Source organism: Schistocerca gregaria, chromosome 8 (genome assembly GCF_023897955.1).
Source record: "Schistocerca gregaria isolate iqSchGreg1 chromosome 8, iqSchGreg1.2, whole genome shotgun sequence".
Taxonomy (NCBI): domain Eukaryota; kingdom Metazoa; phylum Arthropoda; class Insecta; order Orthoptera; family Acrididae; genus Schistocerca; species Schistocerca gregaria.
Window position 1 is genome coordinate 111,692,308 of NC_064927.1, and position 21,235 is coordinate 111,713,542.

At 44.5% G+C, this 21,235-nt stretch overlaps 1 protein-coding gene across 1 annotated transcript in view; it reads left to right on the forward strand.

Annotated features, from left to right (window-relative positions):
* The window catches only part of LOC126284015 (cell division control protein 45 homolog), a 138,117-nt gene that overhangs the window by 71,761 nt on the left and 45,121 nt on the right, over positions 1-21,235 (forward strand). The window contains exon 8 of the mRNA XM_049982560.1: positions 780-911. Within this exon, the coding sequence (XP_049838517.1) occupies positions 780-911 (132 nt within the window). The remainder of the gene's footprint in view (positions 1-779; positions 912-21,235) is intronic.

Sequence of the window (21,235 nt, forward strand, 5' to 3'; positions counted from 1 at the left end):
TAACAAGGTTCTCTTTTCCAGAAACACTTCCCTTGTTACAGCCAGTCTGCATTTTCTATACTCTCTACTTCAGCCACTGTCAGTTGCTTTGCTGCTCAAATATCAAAACTCTTCTACCACTTTTAGTGTCTTATTTCATAATCTATTGAACCTGATTTAATCTGACTACATCCCATTACCTCATTTTGCTTTTGGTTACTTATTGGCTTACTTAATGATGGTCATCTTATAATCAGTTTTATGTTCTTCTGTATATAATTCTTGTCATTATTTTGTAGCACTGAAATAGATTCAGAAAATAGTCTATAATCACCATAAAGTGAATAATAAGTGGTGTCTGTGTGGTGGCCAGATATGTGTTTCAACACTGTCAAAATTCTGAGAATTTTGTATTTGTGTGTGTCTCATACTTTGATCTTGGCTTGTTTGATGTATAATTAAATGTGAAAATAAAGTCTGGCGGTTGTATTTGATGTACTCACCTGTGCAAAACCAGTAACTCTGTGTTTGAATGTTAATTTTTTAGCTCCTCGGTTCGGTATACAAACCCTGTCTTCTGGTAGGCAGCAGAGTTGGGAGTATCTTCTTGGTGATTGGTGATCTAATCTCATATACATGTTACATTCCTACCTTGACTTAGCTTCAATGAAAATAAAGAAACTAAACAATGTAATAAGGTCACACAAATGTCCAACCTTGTAATAATGAGTCTCGTGAGAATAATATTTTTGGTGTACATGTTTCATAAAGAAAGATTTATTTTTCCCTTAACTTGCTAGTCTTCTTTTGGCATTGTATCGCCACTGGACAGTGGAAAGTAGCTTGCGGTATTCTGTTTACCCCTCTTGTAAACTCCGACTCTGGACACTAAAGGGTGAAAAGAAGATGAACGAGTTGCTGGTTGAGATGGGGTGAGTTACCTGTTTTTGTTTGCCTTTTATTTATGTCTGTTTTTTTCTAAAATGTAAATTTATTGATTCTTACCATATCATTGGTAATGATATTTGCTGAAAATTGCTTCATTTTATCTCTGGAGTGTGAAATTTGAGAGTTTTTTCTTGTATATAAATTCTTTAAATTACTCATGGGAGGCCAGCCAGGTGACATCTTTAACAATTGCCGATAATTTGACAAGTCCATCCCCTGCCATTTTCAAGCCACAAATGTACCAAGGGAAAGCCTTGCATGGCCATTGAAAACATTAATATGCATAGCATATCTGGAAAGTCTCTCTCTCTCTCGCTCTCTCTCTCTCTCTCTCTCTCTCTCTCTCTCTCTCTCTCTCTCCTCCCGCCCCCCTCTCTCTTTCCTCCCACCCCCCCCCTCTCTCTCCCCTCACCCTCTCTCTCCTCCTGCCCCCTATCTCTCTCCTCCCGCCCCCCCCCCCTCCCTCTCTCTCTCTCTCTCTCTCTCTCTCTCTCTCTCTCTCTCTCTCTCTCTCTCTCTCTCTCTCTCTCCCTCCCTCCCTCCCTCCTCTCCCCTCCCTCCCCTCTGTGTGTGTGTGTGTGTGTGTGTGTGTGTGTGTGTGTGTGTGTGTGTGTGTGTGTTCACTAGCGCAGTGGCCGGCAGCGAACTCATTACTCAACAGAGCCAAATATCAACAGTACAACTACTGAAATAACTTACAAGAACCAAATTTTGTAAACTTGAACTGTATAGGTAGGTTCATTGATAAGTGTTGTTGTTATGGAAGTCCAGGGCTGACCTACACTAAAAATGTACTGAATCTACTTGAGCTATGTTTGCTAAGATTGACCTGTTCGAGCTCTCCCATCTACATTTGTCATGTATAATTTTTTCATCTCCCTCCTTTCGTCCATCTTCCCTATATATCCAAGCTATTTCAACATATCTTTCTTAATAGTCGAGACCACATCTTTATTTATTTGACAGTGCTCCATAAGATTCACTCTACAAACTCTTCTTCAAGTTGTAAGTCTTAGTTACCACCGAGCGAGGTGGCGCAGTGGCTAGCACACTGGACTTGTATTCGGGAGGATGACGGTTCAATCCCGCGTCCGGCCATCCAGATTTAGGTTTTCCGTGATTTCCCTAAATCGCTCCAGGCAAATGCTGGGATGGTTTCTTTGAAAGGGCGTGGCCGACTTCCTTCCCCTTCCTTCCCTAATCCGATGAGACCGATGACCTCACTGTCTGGTCTCCTCCCCCAAAACCAACCATCTTAGTTACCCTATAGGTACATTGAATAAAACTTGATACTTAACAACAGTATCATACCTTTGTAAAATTATGTTGTTAAGTATCCATACAATTAAATCATGACAGTGACTGACAAAAACAGTAATGTGAGCAGTGGCCTTGCATCTTCTTAGGCTAGTTGAATTTATATGTTGTTGTTTTTAATTTTTGGTGTAATTCCAGATTCTCATCAATAAGACCATTACTCAATTTACTCTTGATAAGGTGGAGTTGGCAACCATACGGGTGCTGATTTTTAACCATAACTGTATTGTTTCCGGTTGCAGAGATGCAACTTGACAGTACACATTGAGATTTTATCTTCCTGTAAATGATTTCTCAGTATAAGGGAAAGTTAGATTGCTACTTACCATAAAGGTGACATATTAAGTTGCAGACAGGCACAATGAAAAGACACCTCCACATTAGCTTTTGGCCAAAGCCCATGTCAGGAAAGGAAATGCACGCACGCCCCCCCCCCCCCCCCCCCTCACACACACACACACACACACACACACACACACACACAATGCTACAGCGGAGTTGTAGAGCAGGATTACATTCAAAAGATGTACTTTATATTAATTGATTCAGCTTACTGCAGGATTGGTGTTGACCCTACCAAAAGTGTCAAGAAAAAGACTAACATTGTACTGAATGAAAGTTCCTTGTTGCAAGATATTATCAAGAGTCTTAATTCTTAATGTGCTGTTTCCCCTAATTTATACGTAGTGTTTAAAAAAGGACTTTACAACTTTGAAAATTCATATAAACAGAGATGATTGTAGGCAACGAAATTTGTTGCAGGGACCTATTATTATAAGAGGTGCTAACTCTATAATGTAGAATGAACGTGGAACAGTTTTCCTGTATAGACTTTTCTTTGTGAACGAACATTCAAAAGTGGAATTTTGCATTTCTCCCTTGGCTCAGCAGTGAGCCAGGGTGTGAATCAGACATTCAACAATGCTATAATCCCCCTTGAAAATGTCCTCCGCAGATTTGGATGAAACATTGTGTTTTAAAGTGAAATCCATTTGACCATGGCATAATAGCCCAGAACATTTTATTAATTGTAACAGTCTGCGGGACTGCGATGTTGGATCCTGCCCACTGATGCAATATAGGGTGCCTAGGTAGCTGTTTTCTTGAATAGCTAGACAACATACAAGCAAATCGTATTAATATAAAGCAAATCATACTAATGGTGTTTATTACAATAAATTGAACTGACCACACTTAACTCTGACGCAATTGGCGACGTCCTTCGCTATATGCAATTTCCATGCAAGCTATTAATATAAGGCACAAGGCTCAGGTAAACAGTTACGATGATGGCTCGTCTTCTAGTGTCCTAGTTAGCCTACTATTGGCTGACATCATCTCAAAGTCTTCTCTGAGGTTATATTCCATGTGCCAGCACTTGTTACGCCAGAACATGTGAAATAGAATGATGACATAGGCTCACTTGTAGAGACAGCATGTGACAGTCTTTGGTTCGTTGACAGGATAATGGAATAAATGCAGTCAGTCAACAAAGAAGGCTGCTTGCAAAACTCTGTTGCATCCCATCTTAGAGCAGTGTCCAAGGGCAGCACAAATGATCGTAGATAAATGTAATTTGTGGGAGAAAATCGTGCAAATGCTGAAAAGCCTAAATAGACTAATGCTGGAGGGCAGACACCAACCACCCCTTGAAAACCTACTTGCAAACTGTAAGGAACCGGTATTACTTGAAGAATTTAGGAAAATACTGAAGCCTGCTATGAAGTACATAGCACTGCAAAGAGAATAAGAAGCTGATTACAATACACACAGAGGCATTTTAACAGTCATTCCTCTCATGTACCATAAATGAATGGAACTGGAAGAAATGGTAAAATGTGGCTCATTAAGAATATGCAGCATTGCATTCCACTGTGAGCATGATCTTTTTCGAAGTACCCAACTCAAAATGTCAGTTGTATGCAGTACCCTTTGCAGTGTTTTCTCGGAAGCTGTTTTAGATGGGCTTGGAATCACTGACAGCAGCAATTCCTATTAGGTTGGAAACCCAACTGTCATTGGCAAGGCATGACACTCTCCACTACATCCCATTGGTTTGGATCTCTTTACAACTCTTCTCATGTTGTGTTAAATGTCTGTGAGTCAAACACCATTCCATGTAGACACTTCGGACAGACCTTGTTGGTACGCAAACAAATAGGCCAATTACATGAACTCAAGGGTTTGTACAAATGTGATATTTCTTTTCTGCCACATCTACTGCACTGATCCCACACAGCTGATTGAAAAGTGCACACAGATTCACTACCATGACTGACTACAGTGATAAAGCATTATGAACTACTGGTACTTGTTCTACAGCACTTCAAAGTAACCAGTGTGCGCTATTTAGAGGATATCCAATATTTTGTAATGTGAGCTTAAAAATTGGAAAATAGTCAAGAACAAAGTTTTATGAAAAGAAACACTTTCTGTAGAGGTCGTAAGGAAAAGAAAATTAAACAATGGAAACTCCATGTAAGAATATCAACAGTGTAGGAAAAGAAAGATTGCTACTTTCCGTAAAGACGACACGTTAAGTTGCAGACAGCCACAATAAAAAGATACACATAGATAAGCTTTCAACCACAGCTGTCATCAGAATAAGAGAAACACACACCATTCATTCACACCAGCAAGCACACTTCATGCATGGATGACCACCAACTCTAGTAGCTTGCACTAGACTGCAACATCCCCAGAGGCTGGAGCAGCAATCTGGAATGGGCTGTGAAGGAAAAAGGATAGCAGTGTAGTGGTGGGGGAAGAAGGAACACTGTCTGAAAATGTGTCCAGGTACTAGAATGCCAACAGGTGCAGTGTCAGGAGGTTGTGTGGCAGGGAGGCGTGAAAAACGAAGCCATAAAGGAGAGGAGCAGGGAGAGATGGGTGGATGTATTGGTGAGGGCACCCCCCAGGGGCTCAGCATTCACTTGCTGAGTACGGGCTTGGCGACCCCGGGGTCCTGAGCTGGGGACTGGTCTGCGCCGCCGGTGTCCTGTCACCGTAACCCCCGGACATGCTTCAGCGACCACCGTACGGCGCGGCGGTGAAACGTTGTGTGCTGCGGGGAATGGTAATCTTGGCTTGACCGCCTGGATTGCGAGGAAGGCCAACCTCTATAAAAACCCCTCAATCTTTCGGTGTGCTCCGCGCCTAGAAGATGCATGGCTGTTGGGGTGGAACAGTCGCAAGCGGGCAACCTCTGGGGCACCTGCCGCACCCCAGTTGTATACTGCTTACTCAGGCACGCGGGGATCTGTCTGAGTGGACTTTTAGTTTCCTAGCTGCTCGTGGGACCACAATGGACCCTTCGACCTCTACTTTTCCCCCTACCAGTGGCTTGGGTGGGCCGCTGGTAGGAAAACACACCCAATCGAAAAAGCGGCTACGCGCTGCGAGTCCTCCAGCGCCTGGTGTTGCTAGAGATTTAACAGAATGTAGTAACGGAGCACATGCTGATAATCAGAATGTGTTTTTGATTATTAAAAGGAAGGAGGGTAGCTTTGAGAGGGTTTATCCCTTTTACATCCACAAGGGTCTTGAGGGAATTGCAGGAACACTGAAATCTGTAAAGCGACTGCGCAATGGGACTCTGTTAGTTGAAACTTCTAGTTCCCGTCAAGTCGCTGCCCTTCGGAAAGCAAATTGTCTAGGAGAGTACGCTGTCGAGACCGAGCTCCACTCCACTTTGAACTATAGTAAGGGTGTTGTGACGTGTAGGGACTTGGTGGATATCCCCATAGACGTGCTAAAATCTGAGTGGGCTGACGAAGGAATTGTTGACGTGCAGCACATTATGAAACGAGTCAATGGGGACCTCGTCAAATCTGACTCGTTTATTCTCACATTCAGTTGCCCGAGACTCCCGGAGCATGTTAAAGCGGGGTTCTTACGTTTGTCCGTACGGCCATATTTCCCCAACCCAATGCGCTGTTTTAAATGTCAGCGCTTTGGGCATACTACGTTGGGGTGCAATGGAATAGCCACGTGTGGTAAATGTGGTCAGCCTGCCCATGACGGAGCCGATTGTTCATCGCCTGTGAAGTGCGTGAATTGCTCTGGGAGTCACCCTGTCTGGAGCCGGATCTGCCCCATCTATCTCGAAGAGCGGAAGGTACAGGAGATTAAAACATCTAAGCGCATCCCCTATGGTGAGGCCAAGAAGATCTTTAAGGCCATGCAACCTCCTGTGTTTTCCACATCTTTCGCTTCCGCTCTCAAAAAACCGGTACAACTGGCCACTGTTGCTACACAAACGGAGGTTGCTAGCGTTAGCACTAAAACCTGCGCTTGCCAGTGCACTTGTGCTGCTGCGGTTGTTTTGCAATCTGCGGCTCTCCCCACTACATCGGACAAGGCCGTGGTTGCTGACATTGAGGTACTTCCAGCCTCCCCCCATATGGCGCCTACTGCCCAGGCGAGTCAACCTCCAACTGTTGACAAGGCTCTGCATTCCAAGCCCCCCAAGACAAAGCCTCAGAAGATGAAGGTTCTGCCACCTGAGGAGACTAGTCAGCGTCGGTCCGATGATGATGCCATCGTACTGTCTGACATCTCCCGTGGGTCGTCATCGGATCTTATGGACATTGATGTCGACCGGGGGCGATCTTCTCGCCCCAGGAATAAATCTCCGGCCAGTACGGTCTCTCCTCCAAAGCACAGAGGCAGGGTGAAAGTTCAGCCACCCTGATCACTGGCTCCCATATTACAGTGGAACCTGAATGGTTTCAGGACGCATGTGGCCGAATTACAACTCCTCATACGAGAGTGCCCCTTGTGCTTATGTATCCAAGAGACACATTTTCGGGCCACTGATTCTCCTTCTTTACGCGGCTATACCGCATATCGAAAAGATGATCTGACGGGGCAAAGGGCAAAGGGTGGTGTTGCGGTTTTTGTCCGTGATGTGCACCCCTCATCTGAGCTCCCTCTCGTCAGCGACTTGCAAGCAGTTGCAGTTGACATTCTTGTGGGTCGGAGGCTCACAGTCTGTTCTGTTTATTTACCACCTCCGGATGCGATAGACTCTGAGGCTCTCACGGACCTTATTAGCCAACTCCCTCGCCCATTTCTTCTTCTGGGGGACTTCAACGCTCATAATGTCTTATGGGGCTCTCCGACTACTTGCCCCAGGGGTCGCATTCTGGAAAGCGTCATGATGTCTGAAGAACTGTGCCTCCTCAACTCTGGTGCTCCCACTCATTTCTGTACTGCTTCCGGATCGTCATCGGCTATTGACCTTTCCTTTTGCTCTCCAGCACTCGCGGATTCTGCTCTGTGGGAGGCTGCAGCTGACCTCCATTCTAGTGACCACTTCCCCCTCTGGATTCGCCTCCTGGATGAGGCTGTGGCATTACCAGTGCCGCCCCGGTGGCACCTTTGCAGAGCTGACTGGACACTTTTCAGCCAACTGGCTGTTTTGGAACACCGTGCCAGTGTCCACGAATGGGTAGACCATGTTGCAGCCGTGATCTCACATGCTGCTGAATTGTCAATCCCACGGTCATCCGGTCATCCCAAGAGGCGTCCTGTCCCTTGGTGGACCACTGAGTGCCACTCAGCCATCCGCGCCCGCCGTGCAGCACTGCGCCGCTTCAAGTGCCGTCCCTCAGCTGACAATCTTGCGGCCTTTCGAGTGGCAAGGGCCAGAGCGCGGCGGGTGATTAAAGAGAGCAAACGACGGTCATGGCAATCGTTCTTGAATTCCATCTCTCGCTCCACTAGTTCTACGAAAGTATGGGAAGCCATCAGGAGGATTTCCGGGAAACTCAGCCAGCTACCTGTCACGGCATTGCTGCATCAGGGATGTCTCCTCACGGCGCCGAGAGACATTGCCCAGACACTGGCCATGCATTTTGCGGAATCTACCGCCACTATTAACTGTGATCCAGATTTCTGCCGCTACCGCACTGCCGTCGAAAGGGGTCACTTGGACTTCCGGTCTCTAAATTCTGAACCCTATAACTGCCCCTTCACAATGTGGGAGCTGGATTCTGCGCTGTCTGTGGCTCATGATACTGCGCCTGGTCATGATCAAATCCGGTACAGCATGCTGCGGCACCTGTCGCTGCCATCCAAGGAAGTTCTCCTGAACTGTTTCAATATGATATGGTTATCTGGCACGTACCCTGACTCGTGGAGGGAGGCAATTTTGATTCCCCTCCTCAAACCAGGGAAGGACCGAACGCATCCCAGTAGTTATCGGAGTATTGCCTTGACGAGCTGTGTTGGGAAGACGTTGGAACGCATGGTCAACCGTCGCCTCGTTTGGCTGCTCGAGACCAGGCAGCTCCTTAGCCCCTCTCAGTGTGGCTTTCGGAGATGTCGTTCCACTATAGACAACTTGACCCTGCTTGAGGCCGCCATCCAGCAGGCCTTTCTACGTAACCAGCATTGTCTAGGGGTCTTCTTTGACATTAATAAGGCGTATGACACTACTTGGCGCCGCCTTATCCTCAATCAACTCCATGAGTGGGGCTTTCGTGGCCGTCTCCCCATCTTCATTCGGTCCTTTCTTTCTCACCGCCTCTTTCGATATCGGGTTGGTAATGTGCTATCGGATTTGTACGTGCAGGAGAATGGTGTTCCTCAGGGCAGCGTTTTAAGTGTCACCCTCTTTGCCGTTGCTATTAACAGTATCACGTCCACTATCCGGAGTCCTGCCCAATGCTCCTTGTTTGTGGACGATTTTGCTGTTTTCTGTTCTTCCTCCAGTCTTGTCAGTGCTAGTCGGCAGTTACAGCTTACGATAAAGCGCTTAGAGGCATGGACTGCAAAGACGGGTTTTACCTTTTCTGCAGACAAATCTGTGTGTGTTCATTTTAATCGTTCTCGGCGTCTTTTTACCTCCCCTGAATTGCGTCTGAGGGACACCGTTCTTCCTTTTAGGGACACTGTGAGGTTCCTGGGCCTCACTTTTGATTCCAAGTTGTCGTGGTTGCCTCACCTTAAAGACCTCAAGGTGCGGGCCCTGAAGGCACTGAATATTTTGAAGTGTCTGAGCCATCGGTCCTGGGGAGCAGATCGGGCGCGTCTGCTGCAGTTTTATAGGGCTTTCGTCCGATCGCGTCTTGACTATGGTTGCACCGTGTATGGGTCAGCAAGGCCTTCGTATCTGAAGATCCTTGACGCAGTACACCATGAGGGTATCAGGCTGGCCACTGGTGCCTTCCGTACCAGTCCAATCCCCAGCCTGTGTGCTGAGGCAGGGGAACCGCCGCTCGCCGTCCGGCGGAAACTCCTCATGGTGCGACGGGTGTGTCATTTCCTTGCCTGTCCTACCTCCCCTGCGTACCCTACCGTTGCCCGACCGCCTATGGAACGTCTCTTTTCCAGTCGTCCCAGGGCAACAAAACCATTTGGGATTCGTGCCAAGCATTTGCTTGAGTCCCTTGGTGTGGAGCGTGTGGCCCCCCAACGACAAGGTTTTACTCGCCTGCCTCCCTGGTTGCTCCAGAGGCCCAGCATCCTTTTAGACTTGTCGGAGAACCGGAGGAACTGCACTCCGGCGTTTGTTTTTACCTCCTTATTTTACGATATTTTAAACCAGCATCCGGACCATGTACCTGTATTCACAGATGGCTCTAAACAGGGGGACACTGTTGGTTGTGCTGTTGTTTTCCCTGATCGAGTCGTCAAGTTATGGCTTCCTGCGGTGTTTACCATCCTCGATGCCGAATTGTTTGCAATACTGCGGGCATTGGAGCAGATGAGATGTGTTCCCAGTATTAAGTTCCTCATCTGTTCTGACTCCCTGAGTGCCCTTCAGACCATTCAACACTTGTACCCAGCGGATACGGTCGTCCAGAACATCCATGATGCCCTACTCCACCTGCAACGGCAGGGGAAGGAGGTTTCTTTCTGCTGGGTGCCGGGGCACGTGGGTATTAGGGGCAACGAACTGGCGGATGTGGCTGCCAAAGATGCATGTTCCCTCCCTCACGTTGTTGAATGTGCCGTCCCCCTCCATGCTGTAACCTCCCTTTTGCGTTTTCGTGTTATGCATCAATGGGAAGAGGAGTGGTTGGCAGTTTCTGACAATAAGCTGCGTCTGGTAAAGGCCACTACGCGACCATGGCGTACGTCCTACCAGTCATACAGGCGGGATGAGGTTCTCCTCACTCGCCTCCGCATTGGACACAGTCCCTTCACGCATGGTTTTTTACTCCGGCGGGAGGACCCCCCAATCTGCAGGGCTTGTGGCGTCCAGATTACTGTCCGCCACATTTTACTTGACTGTCTTTTATTCTCTGACCAGAGGGCGGTGGTTTCCTTGCCACCGGATTTGCCCTCTATTTTGCAAGACGACGCAGCGACTGTGGTTAAGGTTTTACGGTTTTGTGTCCTGTCCAATCTGTTGCCTCGGATTTTAGGGAGAAGGTTTTAATGTGCTGCTGGGTGACTGGCTCACCCAGTTTTTAGGTAAGAGGTCCGCCAGTCACGATTACCTCCTTGTTTCACTTCGGTATCTGTTCTCTTTTCCTTGTGTTTCCTTTCCTTTTTTAGTGTGCTTCTTCTCCTCTTGTTTTGCCTCTGTATGTGCGCATTTGGAACTGCGTCAGGCCTGTGTCTTTTAGCCGTTCTCCTTGTTCGGCGTCCGTCTTCGTCCCTTCATCTCCTGTGTTCCTGTTTCTATGCGCTTGGGCGCTGATGACCACGCTGTTTAGCGCCCGTCAATCTCAAACACACACACACCTGGTGAGGGCAGCAAACAGTGTGTGTGTGAGAGATGAGAATGGGGAGGAGGTGAAGTGGTTTGTTTAGTTGCAAACCGTGCATTCTCCCTTCTGATACCTATAGCTCTGTTCTTGTTCCCCCTCGCTCCATGAAGGACATGGCCACGCAGACATGCAACTGCCAATACAGCTCTGAGGTTGTGAAATCGCTCAGTGTCAAGGTAGCATCACCATACCCCTGTCCAGCTGTGCAACAAACCACCTCAAGAGACAAAGCCACCAACAAAATAGCACCCGAGTCTTCGCCTAGCCAGAAAGGCTTGAAGGAGTCCATGAAAGACAAACGGTCTTCTCCTTCGCTGACTCAAAGATCTTCTTGAGGGTGCACGTCACCAGTCATTTTTCATTGTTGGACTCCACAGACTGACTGCATAAGCAAGCCGATGCTTCTGTGGGCACCATGAAGCAGGATCCTCCTGCTCCTGTGCCCTGTAGTAGCGACTCTTCACAGGCTGTCACCCAGCATGACTCTCCTCCAATGGAACATTTGCGGCCTTCTGTCCCACAAAGAGGATTTACAACTGCTTTTAGCATCACAGTGCCCCCTTGTACTCTGCCTTCAGGAATCGAAAGTGCGCCCTCACAAACTCTTTGAGTTTTCACATTTCTTAACGGTTCATTTTGTCATTTCCCCTGAGGTTGTCATTCCATCTCTTGAGGGCGTCATGCTGCCCATACAGCATGACATTCATTGTCGACCTATCTCCCTGACTACCCATCTTCAAGCTGTTTCAGTTCAGCTTTTCCTTCCCCACTTGACTTTTTCTCTCTGTATCGTTTATCCGCCTCCGTCATTCAATGTCACCAGGGCAGACTTCCTTCAGCTTATTGGGCAGCTACCGCCCCCATTTTTGCTACTTTAATGCGCATTGTCCCCTTTGGGGTTCTCCCAGGACCTGTCAGAGAGGTACTCTCTTAGCTGACCACCTTAACCAACTTAACCAGTAAAACAGTGTGCCTCAGAGTTCCATCCTGAGTGTCATCCTATCGCCATTAACCCAATGATGGCCTATCTCCTGCCAGGCATCTTCAGCTCCCTTTTTGTTTATGATTTTTCCATCTATTGCAGTTCTCCATGGATCTGTCTCATTGAGCGGCATCTGCAGTGATGTCTTGATTGACTTCACTCCTGGAGCATCGACAATGGCTTTCGTTTTTCCACTTACTAAACTGTCGATATGAATTTCTGGCAGCGCAAATGGTTTTTCCTGTCATCTTTACGTCTTGGGCCTGTTGCCCTTCCATTCGTTGAAGCTATGAAATTTCTGGGGCTCGTGCACGATAGGAAACACTCTTGGTGCTCCCATGTGCCTTACCTGGCAGCCCACTGTGTGCGGTTCATCAGTGTCCAACGTGTTCTCAGTAGTACTTCCTGAGGTGCAGATTGAACCACCCACCTCTGTTTGTACCGGTTCCTTGTCCGTCCGAAACTCGACTATGGATGGCTTGTTTATGTGTCTGCACATTCATCCCTCTTACGCCGTCTCAACACCATCCACCAATGTGACATCCGTTTGGCCACTGGCGCCTTTTACACTAGTCTGGTTGATAGTCTGTATACTTAAGCTGCCGAACTACCACTGTCCTACTGCCATGACTTTCTCCTCAGCTGGAATGCATGCTGTTTGTCTGCCATGCGGGCCACCCACCCAATGCCTCCTCTTTCAATGCTTCCTTTGATCAACAGTATGGGACATGTCCCTTTTCTCTGTTACCTCTTGGAGTTCACTTTCAGCACTTGCTCTGGCAGCTTAACTTCACACTACCTGCAACTACTTCACCACCTTGGCTTCATGAAGCGGCCCACATTATCTTTGGCCTTTATTCGCTTCATAAGGACATTACTCCAGCCTCGCTCTATTGCCTTCAGTTTCACGACCTTTGCTATAGTACCTTTGTATACACTGATGGCTCTCGGGCTGACTGTGGGGTCAGATGTGCCTTCGTAATTGGCACCTGTGTTTTTCAATATGAGCTTCCAGCACACTGCTAAGTATTTACAGCCAAGCTCATCACCCTGTATCAGGCCATCACAGACTTTTCAATTGTGTCCTCTGCCCAGACTCTTTCAGCTACCCTTCAAATTCTGTGTGCACTGTACACTGCCCATCCCTTAGTGCAGCAGGTCCAGGAAAACTGTAACTTGCTCACTCTTGTTGGAGCCAGTGTGATGTTTCTGTGGGTTGCTGGTCATATCGGTCTGCCAGGAAACGAGGCTGTTGATGCTACTGCCAAGGCTACAGTCCTCGTACCTCAGCCCGCTAGTTCCTATATTCCCTCCAATGATTTCTGTGCTGTCATGAGGTGGTGTCCCTTTGGCATTGCCAATGGTACTCCTTTCACGGGAATGAGGTCTGGCTTATTAAGCCTCTCCCAGCGGCTTGGACGACTTCCTCGCGGCCCTCCCGCCGCGAGGAAGTCATTTGAACTAGGCTGCGTATTGGGCACTGCCTTTTTAGCCATCGTCATTTCCTAAGTGGTGCTACCCCACCAATTTGCACACACTGTGCCCAAGTTTTAACTATCCGCCACTTCCTGACTGAAGGCCCATTTTTTAACCGTTTACGTTCCTGCTTGGGCTTGCCATCTGAGTTATCGGCTGTTTTAGCAAATTACATGTGGGCTGTCGACTGTGTTTTACTTTTTATCCACAAAAGCAATATGGCAAAGGCTATTTAAGTTTTAGTACCGGACCTCCGTTTCTGTGTGGTGTGCCTTTTTTTGGGTCTACGCGCCTGTTTTTAGTTGTCTTCTCTAGTGTCAACTGAGAGTGACAGGTAGTCGTTTTTTAACTTCACTCTGGCTTTGTATTCTTTAGTTTTGACATGGGCACGTATGACCCCAGTTGCTTTTTGCATCCTAAAGTAAAACAAAAGATCATGTGGCAGTTTCCTCCTCTTTGCTGTACAAAAGAATGTTTAGAGATATAATCTAGCTTTTTTATCACATTTCATTCACTGCTACCTTATAAGCAGAAATATTAAACATTAATTTATTCATGTATTTGTTTGATCATAATGAGTGTGTAAGATTTTTGTTTGAAATTAGTTATAATGGATAGGGTATACACAGTGACAGGGGTGATGTGTGCCTTAATTAAGTCGATACTGCTGTCCCTTTCAACTCCATTAATTAGGAGACAGATATCCACTGGGGTGACAAGAGCCAGGGGATGGCAGTGTGCACATATACAGATGGAGTTAGTATCGTGCACAAGGTACAAAAGGGCAATGCATTGATGGAGCTGTCATTTGTACTCATGTGATTCATGTGAAAGGTTCCCAAAGTGATTATGGCCGCAGGACACGAATTAACAGACTTTGAATGCAGGATGGTAATTTCAGGCAATTCCTGTCACCACAGACAATGCAGTGGCATTCATTAAATGACTGAGATCAGCTGTGTTTGCATAGATTAGTCATTGCTAACAGACATGTAATACTGCAAGATATACAACAAATGTATCCATTAGGACAGTGCGACGAAATTTGGTGTTAATGGGCTCTTGCAGCAGACAAGCAATGTGTGTACCTTTGTTAACGGCATGACATTGCCTGCATCCTGGGCTCGTGACCATATCACTTGGACACTAAATAGCTGTAAAACCATGGCCTGGTCAGAGAAGCCCCAATTTAAGTTGGTAAGTGCTGATGGTAGGGTTTGACTACAGTGCAGACCCTACGAAGCCGTGGACCCAGGTTGTCATGGAAATTATTTATGTTCAGCTGCTTGGAGACCATTTGCAGCCATTCATGGTCTTCCCAAACAACAATGGAATTTTTATGGATGACAGTGTGTCATGTCACTGGGACATAGTTGTTTGCGATTGCTTTGAAGAACATTTAGGACAGTTTGAGCAATTGATTTCATCACCCAGATCGCCCGACATGAACCCCATCGAACATTCATGGGATATAATTGAGAGATCAGTTCATGCACAAAATCCAGCACTGGCAACACTTTCGCATTTATGGACTGCTTGTAGCGGTTCCGCCTGCTTTATTTACTACTTTGTTTGTTGTCCTCGGTGTTGACTTGCTGCGTTGCTACACTGGCTGAAAAATGGGTTGTGGATTCTGACACTGACTACCGTATATAATGTAGCCGACAGGTGCACAGTTGCGTTTCACAGTACTTTAATTTCACTTTTCACAACCGCCTAATAATACACAGTTATATGGCCAGAGCACTATTGTTTAACTTTCGATAAGCCTCATTATTAGTTTGCAGGGAAACCTCCACATACTGCTACAATAGTTTCCTGTTGAACATCCACGAATACTAAAAACCTAGCCACAAAGTTTACAGTTCTTGAAGAATAAACAGGTACGTATGGATCAGACACTGTCACTAATACGGCCTAATTGTGTACCACTTATTACACTGTTAAGTTGATGCATTGTTGTCGTTCTAACCAACACAAATTCCTCATCGTCTGAAACTCGGCTGTGGACTGACTGTCTCGTGACCAAAACTCTAGCCCTTATATATCATCACAATAATACGTACTGAAATTTCACATTGGTCGATGTTTAATTTACAGAAATAACAATTAAAACATAACTCATTAAATTAACAGAATACATCAAAAACTTGCATCTTTTTAACAGTTTATTCTACTACAAGTTTTAGGTCAAATTATGTGTTTAAATCTTGAAATTAACAAATATAAGTACGCAAATAATACTTTTGACAAAACTGAAAAGTACTTGGGAATTAATTAAGGGCTGGTTTTGCCAACTTGTTTTCAAATAGAGCCAAATACTTTAAGATTACTAGTATTTTGTCTTCCAAATGTTTATTATTAGTACAGAATTTATATTTGTTTGTTTTCACACTATAATGGAAGGTACTAACTAGGAATAGTCAAAATAAATTAGAAAATCAATTACATACACAAAACTGAGCGCAAAACTAGATCTGGTGTTAATTCTTAAAACTGAGGGCCAACCTCTCTGTTATATGAAAATGCAGATTATGTTCATGTATGTTAATGATAAATAGTTAAAAGTAACAAAACAAGAGGGGAATTAAAATTATCCCAGCTTGCTTTGTCACAAGCCATGGAGTTAGCATGGCTCTGTATTTCTGCAGGAGACTACCAGTGACTTGTTGAGGCTTTACTGTGTGTAGTTGCTGCACTATGCCGGGCAAAAGGAGGTCCAACTGGATATTATTAGGTGTTCCTTGACTTTTGTTACCTTGGTGTAATCCAGTGATAGATGATTTAAGAAACTGGAAAATGTCAGGTAATATGAAGAACAGTAATTGTTATGAGGCCAGAAATGGTACTGTTTATTGGGGAAAACATGACCCAGCAAGTCCTTTGACACATTCACAATTACTTAATATTCTGCACGCCACTGTTTGACTTGTATCATTTCGCGCTGAAACTCTCAAATGAAATAACGTGGTATAGATAATCATATACCAAACAGATTAGCAACTTTAATCAAACATTGCTGATGGTACAGGATCTTCACAGGAGTAGGAAGTCAATAATTGTAGTTAGAAACATCCAGGCATTTGTGAGAGGGAAGGGGAAAGGAAACGAATTATTGCTTCTGTAGCAGTATTTGACTGGAGGTGCATAGTGTGATTCAGTGAGTTGCGATTTTTTTTCTTTTGAGGTGAGGCAAGTTGTCGTGCATTGTCATCCAAATAAGGCATTTAGATTGCAGTGTACATAGGGTGTAGTTAGGCCAGTGGTGGTTCTGTGATGTTTCGAGGGTGTTTTTCATTCCAATACTTGGGGCCAGTCATTCAGGTTACTGTGAACATCAAGCAGGATGTTTACTTCAGTATTGTCGGTGAGCAGGTGTTGCTCATTCTTATTCATTTTCATAATGAGTATTCTGTGGACAATCAATCTTCTAAGATGACAACAGATCTGTCACATGGCTGAACAAACAGGTTCCTGATTTGGTGAACACTAAGTCATGCTATTGGACATAAACTGGCCCATTAAATCGTACAATTTTAATCCCACAGAAAGTGTGTGAGACTATATGGAACAGTGGGTGAAACATAGAAATCAATGTTCGTGCAGTTTCTTAATTCATAAGGATATATCTGTAATCATTATTGCATGGCTTTGGTACGTGAATACCTGAAGTAACTTGTCAACTCTTTTTCTCCCTGTGTTGATGCCATTATCAAGGCTAGGAGTGGTATAATGTAATGTCTCCTGGAGATAACAATTTTTTGTCCGGTCTGCTTCAATTTACAATGAAAGTTGTCTGCTGTTGTTTAAATAATATAAAAGAATGGAAACCATCCCTCTGTTGGACATTCACTCATCTCCCTCGTACTTTGTGTAGTGGTTGGCGGATTGTTTATGTAGATACTGTCACAGGAAAGTGGATTATGATGGCATTGCCACTCACTGTCAACACACGTATCTTTCAAGTGAATTTTGGTAAAAGGGTAGCAAATTTGTCTTAGACCTCCAGCAAAAATGTTCAACTGTCATCAAAACTAATTTATAAATAAATAAGACAAAACTGTGGATGTTCTACAGTATTCGTTTATTTACTGTTTTTCAGCTTGCAAGTGAATCACAAGAGAATAACTTGTCATCAAAGAGGATTTAGTCTTGGTGAAAAACTTTGTAAAAGGTCTTACTTGTGGAGAGTGATGGGCAAAATAGAGTAAATGTAACCTTGACAGTGACACTGAAATTGTAACATAATTGAAGATGTTGAAGCTACACAGTAAATAAATATGAACCATTAAAACCAAATAATGTGTATTGGAATATGTAGTCCAATTGTTACATGTTGTGTTGTTTCACCATCTGTATATCATCTTTCTCATTGAGCCCCACAGTGTGTCTCACGAAAGAAGTGTGGGAGCGGGTTGTGGTATGACTATCACCACCCTCCTATAATCCAATGTCTGTTTGTTAATTCTGAAGGCAGTTGATATTTGGGCTGCTGGCAACAGTTTCACTGCACTCGACACGCTTGGATAATGACACACTGTAGTGAAAGGTAGCAACTGTAGAATTCAAAATAAACAGTTTTCATAATATTCATCTGTTATTGGTCTTCATGGTAGAAATTGTAGGCTTGTAGTACAGTCTGAAATGCAATATTTCATGCTGGTGTAGAGGATGCTCAGGTTCATTTTATTAAATAATGTGAATACTGGTGGATTTTCTGTTGTTGAATAGATGTATTTTTAGTCATTTCACTTCACAATACAAATTGATGTCACCCACCATGCTAACACAACATACACATCACATGTTCTCCCTGCTCACATTTCCAGCTTATTCTGAACCAGAACAAAGATTTACCTATAACAACATGTAGTGAAGAAAATACTGTCTTATAATGATCTAGTCAGGAAGAATCGTCTTTGAAACGTACATTACAAAAACAAAGTACCAATAATTGTTTATCTTTGTATATCTTTTCAAAAAGTCCATAATAATCATATAATTACATAAAGTGTTTATATATGTTGACATTTACAAATTTTAGTACAGACACATGGTAGTGGATTTCTGGTTTTGAGTCTTCAACTTGGAAATCAGTCAAATGATTCAAGATTGGTTAGTACCTTTACCTCATCATAACCAGTTTTATTGCAATTTGGGTGCATAGATCCTGAGAAATCAGTACCCACAACAACCACCTCTGGCTATAATAACATCCTTGATATGCCTGGGCATTGAATCACACAGAACTTGGATGGCGTGTACAGGTACAGCTGCCCATGCAGCTTCAACACGATACCACAATTCATCAAGAGTAGTGACTGGCGTACTGTGACGAGCCAGTTGCTCGGCCATCATTGACCAGACGTTTTAAATTGGTGAGAGATCTGGAGAATGTGCTGGCCAGGGCAGCAATCGGAACATTTTCTGTATCCAGAAAGGCCCGTACAGGACCTGCAACATGCGGTCGTGCATTATCCTGCTGAAATGTAGGGTTTCACAGGGATCGAATGAAGGGTAGAGCCACGGGTCCTAACACATCTGAAATGTAACATCCACTGTTCAAAGTGCCGTCAATGTGAACAAGACATGACCAATGGCATCCCATACCATCACGCCCGGTGATATGCCAGTATGGCGATGACAAATACACGCTTCCAATGTGCGTTCACCGCGATGTCGCTGAACACAGATGCGACCACCATGATGCTGTAAACATAACGTGGATTCATCCAATAAAATGACATTTTGCCATTCGTGCACCCAGGTTCGTCGTTGTGTCCTGTCTGTGATGCAGCGTCAAGGGTAACTGCGGCCATGGTCTCTGAGCAGATAGTCCTTGCTGCTGCAAACGTCATCGAACTGTTCGTGCAGATGGTTGTTGTCTTGCAAACATCCCCATCTGTTGACTCAGGGATCGAGACATGGCTGCACGATCCGTTACAGCCATGCGGATAAGGTGCCTGTCATCTCGACTGCTAGTGATACGAGGCCGTTGGGATCCAGCACGGCATTCCGTATTACCCTCCTGAACCCACTGAATCCATATTCTGCTAACAGTCATTGGATCTCGTACAATGCAAGCAGCAATCTCGCGATACGATAAACCGTAATTGCGATAGGCTACAATCCGACCTTTATCAAAGTCGGAAAAATGACTGTACGCATTCTCCTCCTTACACGAGGCATGTTTCACCAGGCAACACTGGTCAACTGCTGTTTGTGTATGAGAAATCGGTTGGAAACTTTCCTCATTTCAGAACATTGCAGGTGTCGCCACTGCTGCCAACCTTGTGTGAATGCTCTGAAAAGCTAATCTTTTGCATATCACAGTATCTTCATCCTGTCGGTTAAATTTCGTGTCTGTAGCGCATCATCTTCGTAGTGTAGCAATTTTAATGGCCAGTAGTGTACATATGAAGACGCGCATACAAGGCCTTAGGAAGCACTGAATTGTTCGATAACTGTCCAGATGCATGTAAAGGGAAGGTGGTGTCAGACATTTCATATGAATTTTGGGGAAGGCTGTATCGTTATAACTGGTACCAATCTTTATGATGTACAGTGTATGGTGTATGTAGTGCAAAGTATATACATAAGTAGTGTACAAAGTTGTTGCAACTGTATTGAGTCAGATTGGAACACAAAAGTCTTTAAAATGTGCTATCGCAAAACCCTTGTCCTACTTCCATATGACATCTCTGTCTAAGTACACCAGCTGCATGAAAAGTGTATTATCAGCACTTCAGAAAATGCATTCATCCCTACCAGCACTCCTATTGCTGAAGAGCCACTCAGTCCCTCCACACATCCAGCAGACAAGCTCATTTTGTGTGTGTTAGTATGGTGTTTAACGTGTTGGGTATTGGGTGACGTTAAGTCACCAGCCAATAAAAGTTCACTTTCTGGAAATGGGGGACATTTCCTTGACCATAAAAGAGCATATTGTTCGAGACTCAGTGTTCCAATTTAAAAGGTCGACGATTAATATTGTTGCTGAATACAGTACATTGGAAACACATACCAAAAGATGGGACTGAGTTATAAGTGGCACAAAAAAAAGGTGGTGGCTGGGCCCCTTCATCAGATATTGACCTGATCCAGAACACTTCCCATTGTCTGTCTTGTTTTTCCATTACCGCCGCAACCTAGCAATAGTTGTATCATAATTTTGCAGTTAAGCTAAATGTTGCAAGTTGTGTTAGCAACACCAATCGTGGATTTTGTCAGCATTTCTTCTCTCACCTCACCCCTCTCCATAAAATATTTCCATAACTCCGTCATCATTCATGCTGTGAACCATATGTCTTTTGGGCCAGTTATAAATCATTGAGCCATATAAAATGTCAATAGGAAGAAAACGGGATGAAGTCAAGCGAGACATTGAGTAAGAACTTAGAATCAAGGTAAATCTTATTTAGGAAGAATTGTAAAATTGGGGAATTTTTAACATTGCTCTTACATGTTTTTCATAGCGGCTATGAATTTATGGCACAGAATCGTGAAAAATGTAAAATTAGAGAATGTAAAATTCAATGTCTACTCTATTAACTTCATCACTGGGCAATTCAACTTTTTTGCACAGAAACACTACTTGTACAGTGCTGGTTTTGTTGTTAGTTTATAATTCATTTCCTGTAAATTTGCTGTCTACTGTTTTCAGATGTTCAACAAAACTGTGTTCAACAAGTGCCACTTTGGTGTCAACGTTAGTTTCCAAACTCAAAATTTGACTATTTACGTTTTTGTCAACAGTACTTATTTCTGCATGCACTTTTTCAAAAGCAGTTTTGTTTTTTCCTTGTCTTCA